Source organism: Pyrus communis, chromosome 16 (assembly GCF_041283825.1).
Source record: "Pyrus communis isolate YQ-2024b chromosome 16, ASM4128382v1, whole genome shotgun sequence".
In the NCBI taxonomy this organism is placed as follows: domain Eukaryota; kingdom Viridiplantae; phylum Streptophyta; class Magnoliopsida; order Rosales; family Rosaceae; genus Pyrus; species Pyrus communis.
In genome coordinates this window covers 8,917,261-8,939,123 of record NC_142580.1, presented here as the reverse complement: position 1 = coordinate 8,939,123, position 21,863 = coordinate 8,917,261, and the positions used below count along the sequence as shown (strand labels likewise).

General features: G+C 38.0%; 3 protein-coding genes and 2 pseudogenes across 4 annotated transcripts; 2 read left to right on the top strand and 3 right to left on the bottom strand.

The window, feature by feature from the left end:
* Nucleotides 1-3,188: 3,188 nt before the first annotated feature.
* Nucleotides 3,189-4,546, bottom strand: LOC137732635 (uncharacterized; annotated as a pseudogene).
* A 1,917-nt stretch (nucleotides 4,547-6,463) lies between these two features.
* Nucleotides 6,464-7,741, top strand: LOC137730535 (stress-response A/B barrel domain-containing protein HS1). Its single transcript, XM_068469524.2, has 2 exons — nucleotides 6,464-6,701; nucleotides 7,347-7,741. Exons 1-2 carry the CDS (start codon nucleotides 6,559-6,561, stop codon nucleotides 7,585-7,587), a joined length of 384 nt encoding a protein of 127 aa, XP_068325625.1. The 5' UTR covers nucleotides 6,464-6,558; the 3' UTR covers nucleotides 7,588-7,741.
* Nucleotides 7,742-12,391: 4,650 nt separating this feature from the next.
* Nucleotides 12,392-15,234, top strand: LOC137732634 (uncharacterized; annotated as a pseudogene). The gene is made up of 4 exons (XR_015957460.1): nucleotides 12,392-12,503; nucleotides 13,574-13,771; nucleotides 13,862-14,072; nucleotides 14,543-15,234. The product of XR_015957460.1 is annotated as an uncharacterized LOC137732634 (transcript).
* A 362-nt stretch (nucleotides 15,235-15,596) lies between these two features.
* MTLPD2 (lipoamide dehydrogenase 2) lies at nucleotides 15,597-18,086 on the bottom strand. The gene is made up of 2 exons (XM_068470309.2): nucleotides 17,624-18,086; nucleotides 15,597-17,078 (listed from the first exon to the last, which is right to left on the bottom strand). Exons 1-2 carry the CDS (start codon nucleotides 17,900-17,902, stop codon nucleotides 15,828-15,830), a joined length of 1,530 nt encoding a protein of 509 aa, XP_068326410.1. The 5' UTR covers nucleotides 17,903-18,086; the 3' UTR covers nucleotides 15,597-15,827.
* Nucleotides 18,087-18,686: 600 nt separating this feature from the next.
* LOC137731435 (putative protein phosphatase 2C 13) lies at nucleotides 18,687-21,277 on the bottom strand. The gene is made up of 2 exons (XM_068470540.2): nucleotides 20,888-21,277; nucleotides 18,687-19,915 (listed from the first exon to the last, which is right to left on the bottom strand). Exons 1-2 carry the CDS (start codon nucleotides 21,080-21,082, stop codon nucleotides 18,923-18,925), a joined length of 1,188 nt encoding a protein of 395 aa, XP_068326641.1. The 5' UTR covers nucleotides 21,083-21,277; the 3' UTR covers nucleotides 18,687-18,922.
* Nucleotides 21,278-21,863: the final 586 nt, after the last annotated feature.

Here is a 21,863-nt window from a genome sequence, read left to right as displayed (position 1 = left end):
CTGGTTTTAAGTTTCAATGTATATTTCATATGTATGATGTACAAGAGTGAGACGGTTATATAAGAGAAGAGAGAGGGAAAAGAGATGGAGAGGATGGCTGCTACAAACAGCCAACAAGAACGAAGAAGGCATGTTGCCTACCTAACCTAAACCTTACACAAAGACATTACCCCAATCAGTCTCCTCCCTTAAATCTAAGGAAAATTGATTTACAATAATACATTTAGCCTTACCTTACCCTAGAGATTTACCCTAGGGGTCACCCTTGGTAGCAAACTCTAAAGGCTTGGAAAGAACACATTTCAACACTCCCCCTCAAGCTCGATTGAGGAGGTTAATCGAGCTAAGCTTGCCCAAAAAATGATGAAATGGAGTAGATGCCAGAGCCTTGGTCAAGAGATCTACCAGTTGATCATGGCTTCGCATGAAGATGTTCCGGATAACTTGAGTTTGCACTTGAGCTTTAACAAAATGAGAGTCCACTTCAATGTGTTTCGTTTTTTCATGGAACACAGGGTTAGCAGCAATGTGCATGGCTGCTTGATTATCGCACATAAGAGACATGGGAGTAGTATTAGTAAACCCTAAGTCTGAAAGAAGTCCTTTAAGCCATATAAGTTCACATGCCGCAGTGGCCGCCATGATTCAATATTCAGCCTCTGCGTTAAAGCGAGCAATGACATGTTGCTTCTTACTCTTCCAAGTGACAAGATTTCCACAAATAAACATGCAATATCCCATGGTAGATTTCCGATCAAGTGCATTCCCTACCCAATTTGCATTTGTGTAGCCACTGATGGCAGTGGAATTGTTGTTACGCATGATGATTCCTCGCCCTATTGAACCCTTGAGGTAACGCAGGACTCTCTTAACCATGTTAAGATGATCAACCGTTGGAGAATGCATAAATTGGCTTGCCAAATTCACTGCATATGTGATATCTGGACGTGTGATGGTGAGATATATAAGTTTGCTTACTAATCGTTGATAGTAACTCACATCATGCATGGCTTTTCCATCTATGTTGAGCTTTAGTTTACAATTCATGGGAGTCATGGCAAGTTTGCAATCAAGCATTTTTGCTTCCTGAAGAAGATCCAATACATATTTTCATTGATGTAGAAACAGCCTCTTTGAAGAGGTTGCCATTTCGATGCCCAAAAAATACTTCAGCTTCCCCAGGTCTTTGATAGCAAAGGCTTTGCATAATGAGAGTTTTAGTGCCTCAATTTCAGCAGCATTATCTCCTGTGATAATGAGATTGTCCACATAGATGAGCACCACCAATTTCCCACTGGTGCCAGTTCTTACAAACAATGAAGAATCAACATTACTTCGTAAGAATCCAGTCTACTCTAGAACTGAACTAAGCTTGGCATACCAAGCTCTTGGGGATTGTTTCAATCCATAGATTGCCTTGTGCAGCTTACAAACCATGTTGCGTTTAATACCATCATAACATGGAAAAGGCTGCACATACATTTCTTCTTGTAACTCTCTATGAAGGAAAGCATTCTTTACATCCATTTGATAAAGAGTCTACCCACAATTGATTGCAACTGAGAGTAGAACCCTCAATGAATTCATCTTAGCTACAGGTATCTTTGAAATCTACCTTAAAGGTTTGGGTGAAACCTCGAGCAACAAGTTTGGCCTTGTGTCTCAATAGAACCATCAGCCTTGAATTTAATCTTGTAAATCCAACAACTTCCAACAACCTTTTCTTCCTGGTTGAATTTAATCTTGTAAATCCAACAACCTTTTCTTCCTGGTGGTAGTTGAACCAAGCTCCAAGTTTTATTTTCTTTTAGAGCACGAAGCTCGTCTGTTATGGCTTAATTCCATTGTGGGAGGAGAGATGTCTTTTGAAAGCTCCTAGGTTCACTATGTTTATCAATTTCATAGAGAAATGCAACATGAGATGTTGAGAACTCACTAAGGTTGATACTTTCACTGATAGGATACTGTGAGCCATAAGTAACATAGTTATGTAGCCTAGTTGGAGGTTTTCTGATTTGAGGAGGATTTCTTCTAAGCCCTTGAGATTCTGTAGGAGATTGTGAATGATCAAAATGAGACTCATCGTCTCTCTCATTGGCAGGGATATGGCTATCGGTGTGAGTAAAATAATGGCAATCTTCTTCAAACTTCACATCCCTTGACACAACACACTTCTTAGTGGCTGGATTGTAGCACTTGTACCCCTTTTGGGTGGAAGAATACCCCATAAACACACACTTGGTTTCCCTGGCATCTAATTTTTCACGGTTCAAGGCTTGAATGTGAACAAAGCAAACACATCCAAATACCTTAAGGTGTGTCAAATCAATTTCTTTACCCTTGAGTACTTCATAGGGAGATTTAAACTCTAGCACATGACTTAGGAGTCGGTTAATGAGGTAAGTGGCAGTGAGGATAGCAAATGACCAAAATTTCTTGGGAACATTCATGTGAAGCATAAGGGCACGAGTCTTCTCCAAGAGATCTCTATTTTTTCTCTCGACTACTCTATTTTGTTGAGGAGTCCCTACACAGCTGGTTTGATGTATTATGCCCTGAGAACTTATGTATTGAAGCATGTTGTTAGATAGAAATTCAGTGCCATTATCTGATCTTAACACCTTAATGTCTGATTGAAATTGTGTTTTAACATGCATATGAAAATCTTTGAAAATAGTTTGGACTTCACTCTTTGATTTCATAAAATACACAAAACTCATTAGAGAGAAGTCATCAACAAATAAGACAAAGTACTTAAACCATTCTATTGATTCAGTTGCTGGTCCCCATACATTGGAGTGCACCATTTCAAAAAGTTTACTTGTCCTAGACATTGAGTTACCAAAAGGTAGTCTAGTAAACTTAGAAAAATGACAAGTATCACAAGTAAAATGAGATTTACAAAAAATTGGCAACAGTTTAGACAAGATAACTTCAGAGGGGTGAGCTAATCTCTTATGCCAAAGTTGGTTTTCATCTGTGGACTTTGATTGAGTTTGAAGGACCTGAGTAAAACATGCGTTCTTGCACAGCTAGTAAAGTCCATTTATGAAGACCCCTTCACCAATCATCTTCATGGTGAGAACATCCTGAAACATCACATTATCTAGTGAGAAAATGGCATGGTAATTTAGGGTGTTTATGATCTTTCCAATTGACAGAAGTTGGAAAGGAAATGTTGGTACATATTAGGCAGTGGAAGGTGTTTTGTGTGAGAGTAAGTTTATTTCTCCTTTTCCCAAAACTAAGACATTTTTTCCATTTGCAACAGACACATGTGAGGGATTTGAAAAACGTTTAAAATGATGCAAATTTTTGACTTTGTCATATGATCTGTGGATCCTAAATCAATTATCCAACAATCATTTTCAATACTAGTTAATAAAGTAGTAGTGAATCCCTTAAGTATACCTGGTGCTTCATCCCTTGCAACTTTCTCATTTCCAACAAGAAAGCCAGCAAATTGTCCCAACATGGCTGCATGGTTGTTCTCTTCATTTCCTTGGGCTTGTGAACCTCCTCCGTGTCCCTTACTTTAAAGATAAGCTGCAAATTCATTGATAAGTGACAATGGATTGGCAGTGAACTCCATGGATCCTTGGGAGGCAATAGAGGGATAAACACTCTCAAGTTGGGCCTTGTAATGAGGTTGAAATTGCTGTGAGAACCTTGGTATCATTTTTCCATCTTTGCTGAACTTAGGCTTGAGTTCAGGATGAAGTTCCCAACACTTATCTTCCACATGGCCAACGCCATTACAATATTTGCATTTCAAGTGTGTATTTCTACCTTTGTACACCTTAACCTCTGAGGTCTTGTAATTTGAGGCATATGCACGAGTCTCAGTCAATCTCAAGTTGTGCTCAGTATTCATCATTTTCTTCCTTGCTTCTTCTCGTTGGATAGTTGCACAGACATTGTTGAAAGTGGGTAGATCTTGACTCATCAAGATATGACTCCTTAGATCCTCGTACTCAGAGTTGAAACTCCCTAACAGCTAGTAGATTCTATCTTCCTCGACTCGTTTTAGGAGAATGGTAGGATCTGTGGTATATGGAAGATATACATCCAACTCATTCCACATGGCCTTGAGGCTTCTAAGGTGTTGAACAAATGTTTTCCCTTCTTGTTGAGCACTGGCAATGTCTTTCTTAAGTTGAAAGACACATGTATAGTTGTTTTGATTTCCATACATGTCCTGCAAGGTTTTCCAAAGCTCACATGAAGAATTGTAGTAGCTAAAAATCTTAGCAACATGTTTCTCCATAGTGTTAAGCAGCAAAACATGACAAGTTGATCCTTGCAAAGCCATGCACCGTATACAGAGGAGGAGTTGTCTGGAGCTTCAACGCTTCCATTTACAAACCCTAATTTCCCTTTGCCTCCGAGAGCTAGAGAAACAGCTCGAGACCAAGGGAGATAATTAAACTCATTCAAGAGAACTAAACAAAAACATTGATTAGTGTTAACCTCGACGTCTGAGAAATTTAGGGGAGAGACTATGCTGAGTTTCCTCATCATGGTTCACTGAACTTTCTTCAGCCATAGCTCAAATTTTTGAACGAAACAAATGCAACAACAAGAATTGGCAGAAACAGGTCACAAAGGAACTTGCTCTGATACCATGTAGAGTTTCTAGTTTTAAGTTTCAATGTATATTTCATATGTATGATGTACAAGAGTGAGATGGGTATATAAGAGAAGAGAGAGGGAAAAGAGATGGAAAGAATGGTTGCTGCAAGCAGCCAACAAGAAGGAAGAATGCATGTTGCCTACCTAACCTAAACCTTACACAAAGACATTACCCCAACTAGTCTCCTCCCTTAAATCAAGGGAAAGTTGATTTACAATAATACATTTAGCCTTACCCTTACCCTAAAGATTTACCCTAGGGGTCACCCTTGGTAGCAGACTCTAAAGGCTAGGAAAGAACACATTTCAACATTTTCACTTTCATTTTTTTCGTCTTGATGACTATGAGAAATAAGACTATGAAGTTGATTAAGTGGAAAGTGGCAACCAAGACATGGTTTTTCTACTTATGCTTTGCGCCTTGCGCGTAAGTTCTGTTCATGTTCCTATTAAATATTATATAGGATGATTTTTTTTTTTAATATTTTCAATCCGCAAATCATGTCATTAAAATAAATTATATTTTTTTTATATCAGTATAATTCATTTTTTTAATATTTTTAATCCCACAAATTATGTTCCCCAATCGTAGCCATTTTTATACAAGTATAATTTCTTTTTTAATATTTTCAATCCCACAAGTTATGGATTTTATTTAAAATCTCATTAATAAAAGTAACTACAAATATCAAAATTTAATTCAAAAAACATTGATAAATTGGAACCGCATCCAAAGTCATCCAAAATTAATTAACATGTTTATTATTATTTAAAACAACAAAACATGCGTTAAAATATCATTGGACCAAAATAAAAAGGTGAATATGTAGGGTAATGAGTAACTAAATTATTCTATTATATTTGTTCTGTGGCGAAGCCATGTAAAGGCTACATGTGGCCAGGGGTGGATAGAAATAGGGACAAGGTGGTCCTAGGATCACCCGAGTCTGGAAAATATACACGTGAAGTCTTTGAGGATCATTTGAATGTTTGGTACAGGTTCATTTTGGCCTAATAAATGTTGAGAGTTCTCATCTTTGGGAGGCTGAAAGAGAGAAAATGGAGGAGCCTCCGTGGCTGCTTTTGGTTTGATGGGTTGAAAGCTAACGCCTTTTTCTATGTCTTTTGTGGGGAAATAGCTTCTGGGTCTTGGGGAGCATCCATTGTTGGAACCTCTAAACTGCTTCTTCACATATACGTCAAAATTAATAACATAGAAAATTTTTAAAAATAAGAGAGAGAGATGAGGACATGTGGATTGGAGATGAGACAGTGGGAAGGGTGATGGAGAGGAAGAGAAGAGGCCATCGGGGAGAGAGGGAGAGAGAGAGAGAGAGAGAGAGAGATGAGGACATGTGGATTGGAGATGAGACAGTGGGAAGGGTGATGGACAGGAAGAGAAAAGGCCATCAGAGAGAAGAAATAGCAGCAAAAGGGGAACTGAAAGGGGAATGGGTTTCAGGGATTTTTTTTTTTTTTTTTTTTTTTGAGAGTACATTATTATATTTTAAATTCATAAAAAAAATACCACAAGTTACAAATTTAGCAGTTACGTCAGCATAAATGTGACAGTCACGTCAACTCTTAACGGATGAATAGATGAAAAATGTAACGGATGTATTATATTGAAATAAAATAGTATTTGAGTTATGAAAGTGAAATGTTTTGAAGATATTATATGAGATTGCAATAGATCTCAAATCTAAAATGGTAAAATGTAATTTACCCATCATTTAATGAATAAATTTTAGTGTACGAAGGCTCTTCAATTATTAAGTTGATGCCTTTATTATACTATACAAGCAAACAAAAAAAATAATGTATTTTATTTTTTATTTGAAGGCGACAAAAGAAAGTTAAAATATAGCAGGAATGGTGAGTTGAAGAAGGATTAGACCAAAACAGATGACCAGAGAAGTTTGAAAGATGGAGGAAGCAAGGGGAGGAGAGTTAAAGAATGTTCTGATGGCAAAGTTCAAAGAAGGAACTTCAGAGAGCCAGATCGAGCTGCTCATCGAATCCTTTGCCAACCTGGTCAACCTCGTTGAGCCCATGAAATCCTTCCACTGGTACACAATACCTCCTCCTCCCTAATCTCTTTCTTGATTCTTTTCCACAGAAATAGATCGTCTCCGGATCTCTTCCTTCAAAACTCGCTAATCAAGTGATCCGTACTCTTGAAATTTGATCAAATGGTTCTTGAAATCCAAGCTTATGAAAGTTATAATAATTTTTTACCGTTGGATTAAATTTCAAAAACCCGGATCATTTGATCTAGGCTTTTGAGGAAGAAAGCTGAAGAGGTTCTCTTTCCCCTTTACCCAATTATAAAGAGTGAAAGAATATGATTCTCATTGGTCTATTTACTACATGAAAAAAAAAAAAAATTTAAGTGGAGGTCTCTCATACCTTCACATATCTGAAAAAAAAATTAAGGTATGTGATTATCGAGGAGGGATTGTTTATCTCATATCTAATCCTTCATAACTTCGCTCCTTCCAATACGTAACAATGTTACATTTTTTATTTATGTTTTTAAGACTACGTTGTGGACTTTTAACAACAAATGCGAAATTGTCATATCATTCGACAAACCAAATATTGTGTAATACGTTAGTGTCTGATGTGATATATTTGCAGAGATTTTATGTGATATATTTGCAGAGATTTTATAAATATTTTGAACTTTTTAACCGTTAGAATGTTTTAATCAGGGGAAAGGAGCTGAGCATTGAAAAGGCGGAGGAAGGTTACACTCATGTCTTTGAGACCACCTTTGAGAGTATGGAGGGTATGGCAGAGTATGCAGTTCATCCTGCCCACCATGATTTTGCGAAGCTGTTCCTTCCCAATTTGGAGAAAATGTGTTTCATCGCAGCACCAGATCAGCAAGTCATGACCCTCAAAAACCCTACCGAAATACAGGCTATGTTGATGAAGTTCCTTTCTAAATAGAAAGATTAATCAGAATATTTCTTGAATTTGGGCCTGCCCTTTACGTTTCTAATAAAGTGTAAAGTGATTGTAATGGTGTCACTGCATGCAATGAGGTACTAGTGACATTACTCATTCGCTGAAGCTATTTACACTAGTTTGGTCTGTTTGATAATTATTTAGTTTTTAAATTTTTTATTTTTTATAATATATAAATTAATAGGTGAGAAAAAAATTGGTATCGAACATTTTATTTATGAGATTCAAATTTAAAACCTTTTATTTACCGTGATTATGTTTTTTTTTTTTCTTTCTTTCGCTTGACATATAGAAGGGGAAATCAAGATCTTGAAATTAAAAATAAGGGTAAAGTACAAAAAACTACCTCAACTATTGGTGTCTGACACTTTCATACCTCATCTTTTAAAATTGACAATGTCATACTTCATCTTACGAATTTGTGTCAATGTTATACCTTCCGTTAGCCTGCCGTTAATTTGTCAGTAAAATGTTGACGTGACTTGATCCAGACCCCACTTTCTATTAAAAAATTAAAAAAATTAAAAAAAAATCATTTAATATTTTTAAATATTAAAATAATAATAAAAAGTTGAAACAAAAAAAAAAGAAAAAAAATCAAAACCTTCTTCTTCCCCATCCCCTCCCCACTTCTCTCTCTCCCCATCTTCTTCTTCCCTGCGTGATTCAACCAAAAAAAAAAAAATTTGCCCCAACCCCCCGAAGAAGAAGAAGAAGAAGAAGAAGAAGGAATGAAGGAAGGAGGAGAAGAAGAAGAAGAAGAAAAATAAATAAATAAATAAAACCACAACCCAGTTCGTCACCCCAAAAAACAAATCCAACCCCCTGCCAAACCAGAAAGCAAAAGAAGAAGAAGAAGAAGAAGAAGAAGAAGAAGAAAAAAAAACCCAGATCCCGTTCGCCGATTCCGCGAGGGGTGGGTGCGAGGTTGGGTGGGTGCGGAGGGTGGATGCGAGGGGAAGACGAACTGAGATTTTTTTTTTTTTTTTTTCTGGGTTGCAGGTAGGGGCTCGGGTGGGGGAGAATAGAGGGTGGGGGGGGATGTGGGAGAAGAAAGAAGGACGTGAGGGGGAGGGTGGGAAGGGATAAAATTTTTTTTTTTCTTTTTCTTCTTTTGTTTTCTGGGTTGCAGGCTTGCAGCAGGGGGGATGGGGGAGAAGAAAGAAGGACGTTGGGGGGGGGGGGGGAAGGGTGGGAAGGGATAAAGTTTTTTTTTTTTTTTTTTTTCTTATTTTGTTTTCTGAGTTGCAGGTTTGCAGCGGGGGTGGGGTTGAGGGGGGATGGGGGAGAAGAAAGAAGGATGCCCGGGGGGTGGGGGAAGGGATGAAGGGTTTTTTTTTTTTTTTTTAAACTTTTCTTTATTATTTTAATATTTAAAAAATATTAAATGATTTTTTTTAGTTTTTAATAGTATTTTATTAATTTTTTAAATAAAAAGTGAGCCCTGAATCATGACACGTCAGCATTTAACTGAGAAATTCACGCCAAGCTAACGGAAGGTATAACATTGGCACAAATTCGTAAGATGAGGTATGACATTGTCAATTTTAAAAGATGAGGTATGAAAGTGTCGGGACACCAATAGTTGGGGTAGTTTTTTGTACTTTACCCTAAAAATAACTTGAAATAACTTTTAGTTTTTCTTTTTGTGTACCACTCCTTAATGATATATTATACATATACTAAAACTCAGTTCGGATGGCACTGTTTTTCACTGTTCGTGAACAGTGAAATGATGGAAATACCCTTTGTTTCTTCTCACTTCCAAGTTTTAATGTGTGCTTGGTACAGTAAAATTCCGATTTTGCCATCTTCACTGCGCGTCACTCATCGTTAACCCCGTGGTTTTGTTCCTTTTTCTCGATCATTCTTTTGTCTTCCGCTTCTTTCTTTGTTGGCCATGCGTGTTCTTTCTCAGATTTCTCGAGCTCTCTCTCAAAGGTTCAATGAACCTTTCCATTTCCTTCCAGTGCAGATCCCTCCAATAGGAACCCACGAACGACAAACACAAATCCAATGTCTTCCTTCTCTCTTCCTATCGCTCGCCTCTCTGCTTTCTCTCTCTTTAAAATTCCATCTCTCTCCAAAATTCCATTTCTCTCTCCTTCTTCAAAGCACTTTATCTCTCCAGAAGTCCATCGCCACTACCTTTTCTCTAATGGTTGAATTTGGGTGTGCATAAACCATTCAATCTATTATTTGTAGGGTTTTGAAAAGCGTTAGCTGATTTGATTAGAGACAATTGAGAATCTGAGAAAAAATGAATCTTTTAAATTTTTACTCCTATCATTTTGATGTTTTTTTTTTTGTTGTATTTTAATTTCAGAGGATGAGCATGATATTGTTTGGTTTTGTCTAGAGAAAGGGAAGCCACATGAATGCCCAGGCTTGAACTTGATGTCATATAAATTTTTTTTTTCCAACTTCCGTAGTGTTTTGAAGGAACAAGAAGACACATAATAGAACCTGAATGAGAAGAAGAAAGAAGAAAGAAGAAAGCCAGCTTTTCAACCGATAAGCTAAAATCAATCCCCTCGATCTCCTCATCGGCGGCGGCGGCGACCACCAGGTTCACCTTTTTAATTTCATTTTAATTTTTGCTCTTTTTAGTCAATTTAAGAAATGAAGAATCTGAAAATGTTAAGCACTCCAAATGGTTGACCAAATTTAAACTGAAAATTGAGCCTATTTGAGAGAATTAAGTAGTGAAGAATGCTTACTTTTGTTACCTAGAGGCATTTATAAAGAATCTGACATAACATATAGTATTGACAAGAAGCCTATCACAACATCCCACAGTCTATCATAATCTTTGTATACCATTTTTTACCTGATATCGTGTGTCCTGCAAAACTTATTTTGTTTTGCAGATTAATTCAAAAGCATGCTATGGATATACATGGGAAATTGCAAACAAGTTTCCATCTATCCCAGGTATCTTTTTTCTCTCTCTGTTTTATGTGTTTTTTTACAATTAGTTTGTCTATATGCTCTGGCTTTAAAGAAAGGATCCAAAATTTACACTGCTCGGTAATCTATAAACATTGAAAACAATAGAAGGTAGTTGTTGTATGCAAGTTTTTGAGAAAATGGTATTAAGAATCTGATAATCTGGGAGATGCAAGGTTTTGAAAAAATGGTATTGAGAATCTGATAATTTGGGAGTGAGTGATCATAAGACCAAAACAAATCAGAATTGTTATTTCTGGCAACGCTTCTTTATTTCGTTTTTAAAATATTGTCATTTGACTTGCTGAAAATATTTAGGGACCTAAGTTTATATGGTGCTCTCATCTCTGTGATGCAAAGCTGATCAAATTTTATGACTAATTAAACTATTTTTTACTTGCGAAGATGTTATTAACTTTCAATTGGCTTTTGCAGTACGTTTGGAACCAAGCTAAATTTGATATCATTAAGCTAAAGATGACAATTAGTCCATTTCCATCTCAAAAAGCAGCAGATGACAATTAAACCACCATGCATCAAGTAACCTTCACACTCAGATTGCATTCAATGACTATCTAGACCAAAAGAACCTACAGTAGATCATTACTAACTTGGGTTAGATTAAAAAGAGTTTAGGTCTAGCGAGCTTCTACAGTTTAGGGAAGAATACCAAGATTTACGTTTTGTTTAACTCCCTGAATAAACATGTGCATTTTGTTAACAATATTGAAAACTATTGTATAAAACATTTTACAGGGGGTTTTGTTGATTATAGAACTGTGAATTTTGGGCATTCAAAGAGTTTTGGAGGTTTTGCGAATTATGGTACCATGCATCGTATAAGGCTAATAAGTCACCATTACATCTCTTATCTAAGAGCCATTATTTAAGTTGGTGAGTAAGCAATAAAATGAGTGTTGTGCAAGTTAATTAAGTTCTGCATATTGATTTTAAGGCTAATTATGTGGTGTTAAATATAAGTACAGACCAATTATATTCTTTTGAAGAATACATCAGTTTATATAGTAGCAGAATGATTGCAAACATTGAAAAATCTCAAGTAACTTAAATTATCATGCTAGATCGTAAACTTTTCTAATCTTTGCTTACAAAGAGTTGATGATTAGGCAGTGATTTCTATTGAGCACCAGTTATTTGCACCTATTTTCCCTCCTTCCATAATTGAAGTGCTTTTGACTCTATGTAGTAATGATTTACAAGATAAAATTGTCGAATTTTTGTCTTCCATCATTGTGTTTCCTTTTTCAAAAATTAAGATAGAAAGGGAATACTATGATAATTTGAGGGTTTCGTTTTGATATTCATATGTGTACTTTAGCGGGTACAAAAAATAGAGATTTGTCAAATTATCACGTGAGCTACCACGTGACCATCTTTTTAATGATATTTTTGTCAAACCAACCACTTTTAGCCAAAATGGTCTCTAAGATTAAACATAGTTCATCACTTTGGTCCCCGACAATGAAAATGAATAGAAGTGGTCTCTGAGTTTGTCCATCGTAAATCATTTTCGTTCTTCTGTGAAAATTTTGTTAATATCCTCGTTAAATTGTCATGTGAAGAGGATATTGACATATTTTGTTAATAAAACTATTTAATTTTGTTTCTTCCGTTGAAAATTTTGTCACTACCCTTGTTACATTGAGGGTTTAATTTAACAAAAATACCTTAAAAAGATGGTCACGCAATCACTCACCGGACAAATTTTTTATTAATTACGTTTACATTTAAATTGGCGGGATCATTGGTTATAGCATTCTGAATATGGCTGGAAGTGCTTTAAACCCTTGAAAAAATCATGAGCGAAACCCAATGAAAACTCTTTTGGTACCACCACCAACGACTCTCTCTGCACTTTTTGGTTTTCTCTTGGGTGGCTACCACCAGGTCCGCCGCCGCCGCAGCCGCTCTCGGCGCCTCTAGTTCAGGTTACCCATTATTTTTCTTTTTATATTTCTCTAATTTATTTTCTTATTCGAGTTCCTTATTTTCTCTGTTTACGCTGGGCCATGTCTGTTTGTTTCCCACCAAAAAAAAAACCATTGAGGATCAAAGAAAATCAATGGGTTTTCCGAGAGGTTGAAACAGGCTGAGCCTGAAAAGTTCACCTTTTTTAACTTTGGGAATAATGAATTTATATCTGCTACAGAGACTTGGGAGTTTTTTCTTGGAGTTTTAACGAAAGCTCACGGTACTGTTTATTTTAACGAAAAATCATATTTTTACACTAAAAGCCAATCCTAGTACTATTCACTCTACCTTTTATTTTGTCCTTATCATTAAAACTCAAAATTTTCAAGTTATTTTCATTAGTTTTTTTTTTTGTCTTTGGTGTAGCATTCATGGATTTATGAGCTAAAGTTTCTTGCTTTTTTTTTTCTGTGAAAAGCTGAAAACCCAGTTCATTGGATATTATTTTCCTGCAATAATTTCGGCTTTTGAGGTGGGTTATCTACTGTTAATGGGTTTTGATCAAACCACAAAGTTAGGGTGAAGTGTATGCAGTCTAAAATTTGGTGTTTTCAGTTTTTAGTTATCTCAAATTAATTAGTATAGGTGGAGTAGTACGTTTAAACATCGAATCTCGTCATCTCATTTGTTGCTATAATTTTATTTACGGATATTTAGTTGTAAACCAAATTTGATGTTTGATCTCCAAAACGAGTTGGAGCTGATATCTTAATGTGTTCTCAAGTGTTACAGAATTTTTCGACGAAAGATAAAATCATTGGGAAATAGAACTCTTCATTTGATGACTTTGTTGGTAAATAGAACCTTTCATTGGATGACTTTGCTTCCGAGATGGAACAATGTCGCAACTTCTAATGGAATTGTTGATGTTGGGTTGTTTCAAATCCAGCATTTAGGTTTTATGCTATTTGAAGCGGGCACTGCCACGACTAATCATACCACAACTTTTTCTTTCAATGGCTGCTTAGCTGCAGTTTGTTTTTCGCTTGTTCTTACTTATGATTAAGCAGTTGGGTTTTCTGTTCAGGTACTGCTGGTGAAAAGGATACGTTACCGGTCGAGTCTACCAATGGAGCTGCTCCTTTTCCAGGCTTAGAGACAAAACAGGAACAAACAGCTCAGTAATTCTTTGTAGTCACAAACGCTGGTTTATCCAATTCCTGTTCTGCTGTTTGGTCACGTAAATTCATTGACCATAGGTCAAACTCCAAAGAAATCATCTCATGTGAGAATTTCCTCATTCTTCCTATCTGTGTTGGAATTATAAAATTGTAGTTGGCTAGAATTTAATCTTTTACGTCGATTTTTTTCTCAGAATTGGATGGGATATCTGGGCCTAGCACAAAAGAAGGCAGAGTCCCCTAAAGAAGATGCATTACAAGAAGGGATCAAGTGTCTTGCCGAACAGCTCCAGCGACAATGGTGTGCAGGATAAATCTAATGACAAGGCCAGAAGGCTTGTTGCTGCTGCTCTTGTAGAAGTTAAGGATGCTGCAGTTGCAACATCTGGCAGACGGAAAGTTGAGGTATGCACATTGTTTTATCACCTGTTTGTTGCTGTTCTGTCGGGAGACCTGTCTCGCTAAAATTTGGTTTTCGTATGTGGAACTTAGTAGATGGACCTTTTGCTTTCATTAGTTTAATTTTCTTGAGAATCATTTTTCAAAGATGTGTACCTGGTTCTTAATTTCCTTTCCAATCCATTACCACAGATGTCAATATATGTATGTCGTTACACACCACTTTTACCACCTAACTAGTCTCTCTGATTGGCAGGAGTTTTCCTGTTTAACCTGTTTAACTTGAATCTCTTGGAGCTGGTTCTTTGACCAAAACTTGTAATTATTAGATTGGCGCGATCAATCATCGTCTGTATCTAATGCTACAGACAAGTTCGAAGTTTTAAAAATCCTGATTGTGTGCCACACTTCATTTTTGAGAATTTATTGGTAAACTTATATTCATATTTGACAGCGACGTGTTTTTCATTTTATAGATCACGGAGGTTCGGGATTTTGCTGGTCAAGAAATTGAATATAAGAAGCTTGTCGATGCTGATTCAAAGGAAGTATCCGAAAAGGCGAAAGCTCCTGCATCTTCAGGTGTCGATGCTTTCCTCGAACAGATTAAGAAGAAGCCAAAGCTCAGTGTGCTTGACAAAACGAAAAAGGACTGGGGGGAGTTTAAAGAAGAGAAAGGGTTGGAGGAGGAGTTGGAATCTTACAAGAAGAGTTCAAACCAATATTTGGACAAGGTAAACTTCTTGCAGCGAGCAGATTTCCGAGAGTTTGAACGGGAGAGGGATGCACAGCTGGCCGTGCAGGCCAAAGGGAAGCCATATATGCGGGAGGATCCATAACTGCAAAAGATTCAGGGTTGCGTCCGATTGACATGTTCACATTTCCCAACTGGGAATTTTCGCGGGAGGATGGGCGGCTGCTGCAATTTTTACGGGGTATTGTGCATTTGCTTGAGGTTTTTTCAACATTTCCTGGATTTTCAAGGAGAGGAGAGAATGGCCGGTAATTGTAATCCGATTTTTCTGATGAGATTGTAGGTCTCGATTCTTAGATGAGGAACTTGCAGCGTCAGGTGATGGGAATAATGAGTGAGTTCAATTCTTTCACTTCATTTGTTGAAATAACATATGTCAAATAACGGTTCATCTTCTAAGTTCTAACTGGACTATTCATCATGTTGCTAGTTTCACTGAGTACTGCATTAGGCCAAAAATCAGGACAAAAGACATACAAATCAGCTGCCAATTGCAAACACAGGCGTAACCAAGTTGGCTAAGATAGCGGAGTTCCCTCTATGAACCTAAATTGCAAACACGGGCGTAACCAAGTTGGCTAAGAAAGCAGAGTTCCCTCTATGAACCTTAAGTTTTAATCTCCATCCGAGTAGTTTGAATCGAAACCTGACCTATCCCTGCCCTATCGTTATCCGTTGTCGAGTATTAAGACACGATAAAAGCAAGAGATCCGATGCCCTACTTAACCCATAGCATACAAGAAGACGTAAATACTAGGCAGTAAAACCGCACAAAATGGGTAACAATCCTTATGTTGTTATTCACAGTGAGATGAGAGAGCATAGAGAGTTATTCCCTTGACATCGCCATAGGGAAGGGTGAACAAAACACCAACCTTGTTTTCAAGCGCTTTTATCTGCCACCTTCGATGAAGGCTAAAACAACTAAATGGAAACTTCTTACCAAGTCGTTCCAAAATTCTTAAAAACAAAAATTGAAAACGAAGATTAATCAAGTAATGACTTTTCTAGATGTGAATGGGCTTGTCATATGTAGCCATGGCAGCTTCCTTCAACGCCTCGCTCATGGTTGGATGTGCATGGCAAACGCGTGCAATGTCCTCACTCGATGCATCATACTGCAAGGCTATGGCCGCCTCGTGAATGAGCTCTCCGGCATTGGATGCCATGATATGAACTCCCAATATCTTATCTGTTTCCTTCTCGGCCAATATCTTGACGAGTCCTTCAGCATTGTCTATTGCCTTGGCTCTGCTGTTTGCCATGAAAGGGAACTTTCCAACTCGGTATGCAACGCCAGAGGCCTTCACTTGTTCCTCAGTTTTTCCAACAGATGCAACCTCAGGGTGAGTGTAGACGACCCCAGGGACCTTGTCATAATCCACATGGCCAACCTTACCGGCTAAGAACTCCACGCATGCAACCCCATCCTCTTCTGCCTTATGGGCCAACATAGGTCCAGGAATAACATCTCCGATTGCGTAAACACCCGAGACATTTGTAGAAAACCTCTCATTCACTAAAATTCTCCCTCCCTTGTCCATTTCAACTCCTATCTTGTCCAAATCAAGCCCGGATGTGAATGGAACCCTACCAGCAGATACAAGAACAACATCAGCTTCAAAGGATGTCTGGTCGCCTCCGGATGCTGGTTCAAGAGTCAACTTCACACCATCTCCAGAGGTATCAACTCCAACCACCTTTGTTTTGAGCATGAACTTCATCCCTTGCTTCTCAAGGGAACGCTGAAACTGCTTGCGGATTTCCGAGTCCATTGTTGGGACAATATCAGGGCCAAACTCAACAACAGTTACCTCAGAACCAAGTCTGCCCCACACAGAGCCCATCTCTAGGCCGATATATCCTGCTCCAACCACCACAAGTTTCTTTGGGATTTCCTGCAAAGCCAGAGCTCCTGTGGATGATACTATCTTCTTCTCATCAATGGTAATTCCGGGTAAAGACTTGACATCAGAACCGGTGGCAATTATGATATTCTTTCCCTTCACAACTGTATTCTCACCATCAATGGCGTCCACTGAAATTTCGGACGGGGAGATGAACTTTCCATAACCTTTAACATAAGTGACCTTGTTCTTCTTGAACAACCCTTCAATTCCTCGAGTAAGATTGGAAACAGCTTTGTCTTTCTGGGACATCATGGCAGGTAAATCTATCTCGACATTGGAGAACTTCACTCCATGATGCGAAAATGCATGCTTAGCTTCATGGAACATGTGAGAGGAATGAAGAAGCGCCTGGACACAAAAGTGAACGACATTAGAGATAAATTCCACACGCAGCCAATACCAATATCACTCGATGAATAAGAAACACTCCTAATTACACGAAATACAACCCAAAAAGAGCATATGTAATTCATAAAACATTTTAGAATTTTCAACTGCAAATGCTAATGGATTATATAGTAAATTACCAATCGCAGATTCAAGGCCATGCCACTCAAGATTTTTCTTTTATATATACTTCTGAGGTATCCCATTGGGGCACAAAACGCAATAAATTTCCATAATTTGGCTGCAATTTTTTCGATTCCATCAAATTTTAATATTAACTAATTTGAATCGAAATGAATATTATCAAGCATAAATACAATCGATCAACAGAGATTCCATACATTAACACCATTGATTCAAACAATTAGATCTGAGCAGCAGTAAAATCAATCAAATATAACCAAGAACCAAACAAATCAAACAAAATTGATAAGAAATACCCAGGAAAAAAATAAAAATAAAAATAAAACCCCAGTAGGCAAGTACAGGACTGTAGGAGTAAGCACCTTGGAGGGTATGCATCCGACGTTAAGGCAGGTACCGCCGAGAGCACCGCGCTTCTCGATGCAGGTGGTCTTAAGGCCGAGCTGCGCGGCCTTGATTGCCGCCACGTATCCGCCTGGACCGCCGCCGATGACGACGACGTCGTTCTCGTCAGATCCTGAGGAGGCGAAGCCCCTGGAGAAGGAGGTGAGGGAGGAGTACCTGACGGCCTCCGATGACATGTTGGACAAGTTTCTGGAGAGAAGGTAGGCCTTCCGCCGCGCCAAACTCGCCATCGCCATTGCTCTCTGGAAATTCCGATTCGTTGTTAAACCTCTCGCTTTTCGTTTCTGCTGCGTTTGGTAAAGGGGCTTCAAATACGACCGCAGCCTAATGAGCCCCTAATCCTATGGCCTATTGGCTACTATGTGTTTTTTGCCTTTTTTCACGATTATTTTCTGTTTTTATTAATTAAATATATTCTGTTTTGCAGATACAGTGTGCTAAGGTCCAGGATATATAATCCCCGGTCTTCCATAAATTAGTGGACAGGTTGTAATATAGTTGTGATTTAGAAATGAGATGGGATTGTATCCGTCTGATCGTGATGGTTGTATATTGTGATTAACACGGCTGTTCCACGCTTTCACTCTTTGACTACTACTTTTTTTTTTTCCCCATGTTTTATTAAATAAATTGGAAGAACAATCATGCGGTGGCAATTAAATCAATATAATTTACTAATTTATTTTCATTTGTGCTGACATTTTTTTTATTAAATAAAAAATTGAAGCAAAAAATACAAAATGGAGAAAATGGTAGAGCCTCACAAGGTCTTAGCATATCACCAATTTGGATGTTTGGTGGAGGAACAATTGCCCAAAAGATGATGACGTTATTTGTCTTCTGCCAATTAAAACAATATAGACGCTAAATTCCTCGGTAGCAAAGAGATTCTAACATATAATCGAGAACATCACTCGTCTATTAGTATTTGTGTCCCGTAATGAGAGAGAGATACTAACACGTCTATTAGTATTTGTGTCCCGTAATGAGAGAGAGATACTAACAGGGATGAAGAGAAAGTTCGCTCGAAACAAATTCAATTATTTAAAATAATAATTAATTAATGTAAATTAACCATTTTAGGGTTAATTCCGTTTTACCGCTACAATCCACAACTCAACAACACAATCAAGTTCTGTTCTAGCAAAACTGGCGGCTGCTTTGTTTCTAAACCTAAAATCTGAAACAGCCACAAAGAGATAAAAATTGCATCTCCCCTTAGGTCTCAGTAAATAGGAATTGACTACTATTTACATTCAATTGCCTTCTAACAAGCTTCTCAGCCGGCTGCGTGCTTCCTCCGAGAGGTTGCAGGTTCTCAACCTCGGGCGCTGGCGAGGGAACTCAACACGTTCTGGAGTAGAGAGGCGCACAATAATAACTGTGAGGTTGTCTGATGTGTTGAGGCGCAGTGCTTCCTTGACGAGCTCTTTGGCACACTGTTGGGGGTCATTGTGCCTCCTCAGCCCACGCCGAACCAGGCTGACAGCATATTGGCTTGACATGACATCCCAGATCCCATCACAACCAATGATAAAAAACTCATCATCTTCTGTTAACATAACCTGCTGAACATCTGGCTCGGCAATGAGAGGCGATGAGGAACCCAATGGTAATTTTAAGCCCCAATCTCCAAGAGCTCGGGTGACTGAGATAGAACCGTTAAGATATCCATCATCAATGGAACCACCCAACTCCTCAACTCGCATACGTTCCGGCAAGTAACTAGGTCTATGATCTTGAGACATGTCAACTGCTATTCCTTTCCTGCAAAGAACCGCTCGACAGTCACCAGCATTTGCAACCATTAAATGCCTTCCAAGTATAAGAGCAGTCAATGCTGTTGTTCCACACGAACTTCTCACACTTTGTTCATCAGCCAAGGCATGGTCTGCCAGTAGAAATGCTTTCCTGTGGGAATTCTCCAACTCTCTGAAGAAAACAGCATCCATATCCATTCTCTGTGGTAAATCAGCATCTTCAAAGAATAGTCTCATGGCATTCCTCTTGATATAAGCAGCTGCCTCTGGCCCTCCGTGACCGTCAAAAACCGCATAAAATGCACTTGGAAAGGGACACTTGAAGCGAGGCCCCACATGGGCAGATAGATCATCGATCCGAATGTGTTCGTCATCCATGGAATCCCTTGATCCAATGTCACTGTGGCTTCCTGAATGAATGTTCGGGACAAACTTGACTGCAGAAGACTCCATTACAGCATTATTAATCGTCTCTGTGCAACTCAGAACCTGGTAAAAGAGAAAACAAGTAGGTGAGCAGACATGTTCCATGCATCTCAAAAGAACATAATCCTGGATATAGATTTTGGTATGCACACAAAGAAACAGGACATCCAACAAGCATAAAATGTATGAATGAAGAAATCACCAAAAATGCAAAACTGACTGGTATAGCATCATTAATACAAGATTTCACCCAAAAATTTCGTCTAACAGCGCTACAAGTGTAAAGGCTCATTCTTTTTCTCTAATTCTTTCATTGCAATTGATATTTAATTACGCTGTTGATTGTCTGTTAGAATTTCCCAAATATTAAGCAGCAAATCAAATTTTTATACAAAGAAAAACTCGATCACCCAATGACTAACCCATTAAACGTCCTGAAACTCCTAACTAACCCATCAAACAGAAATTCCAGCATAGAGGAAACCATATAAGACAATCAGTTTCGAAATCCTCGTATATAAATTCTCACCCAATTTAATCGGGTTCATACAGACTTGAAATTCCACAAACAGCATAAATCTACCAAGTACACAATTCTGATCAATTCCATTAAAAAAATGTACCAAATCAGAGTTCACATGGAATTTACTGTAAAGCTAAACCACCAAAAAATTAGAACTTATTCGGTCAAAAAAAATTCGCCAAAGTTCGCCAGGAAAAGGTATTCCAGGCTAATGAAAAACACCATCAAATCTCCAAAAAATAAAGGAAATGAAAAACCCTCGGAAGCAGTTAATTCAGTAGACCCTTTCTGAACCCACAAAAATTCAAGAACCCATGTCCATTATGTTAATAGACTTCCCAAAACACAACTATCTCGAGCAGAAGAATCAAATCCCACAAAAAAAAACCCAATTAAAAGCAAAACAAGCGACAAATCCCACAGAAAAGAAAGGTCAATTAAAAAATACCCTGAAATCAGCAGATAATTCACTAATTCTTCATACGAAGTCAAACGGAGCTAATAGAACATACCGATTCGAAGCGAGAAATCTCAGTGGAAATCGTCTCGGCGACGAGAACCTCGTAGCTCGGAGAGGAAGGCGAGGACGCCGCCGCGTCGATCTGAAGGTTGTGCTCCTTAGCCACGCATACGCGGTACTTCATGTCCAGCACCGTCTTCTGGCAGATAACATCCGCCTCAGCCACCATTTTCTGGCTCACAATCATCCTTAAACGCCGTCGTACAAAAAAAAATACCAAATTACAGATTTTTCTGTGAAGAAGAAGAGGGGGAGCAAATTAGGGTTTCTATTTCGGGTTTGGGGATTCGAATTCTCGATCGCTCTATGATTTTCTCGGATTTTTCTGTTGTGTGTGTAAATATGAGAAGGAACGTGAGAGGGTCGGTGTTATATTTGTATCGGGAATCCAAGTCAAGTTCGGGTGCTTTGTATGAGGAAGCGTGTCTGACACGTGATCCTGGAGGGTAAATTGTTGGTGGCAGCCAAAGCCAGTTTTTATTTTTTTTTTTAACAATTGATATTATTTACATTAAAAAAAATGATAAGTTTAGTCTCACAATGAGTTAGTAATAATGTGTTTCAAATTCTCTTTTAATGAAAATTGAATATAAAACCTCTCACCTACACGTGAAAAGAAATATCACTAGATCTTAATACAAATTGAAAGCCCGAAAGCAGTTGAATGGTTTTTTTAGATGGTTTTACGCTTTCGTTGGGTTTTACTTTGCGGCTGGTTGAAACCGACTCCTTTTAACGGAGTGACAGCTTTCCTAAACAGCGCTTTGCTTTATTTTTTTATTTTTTTTATTTTTATTTTTTTGGGAATCACTTTCCTTTACTTTGACGCCACTTATTATTCGGTAACAGTAATTTGTTTTTCCGAAATTAAATTTGTGCAAATTGTGGAAATTACTATTTAACCCTAACTATATCAACTGTAATATTTTGGAATTTTGGTTACGGAGGGCTTTTTCTTTGCTAATTTT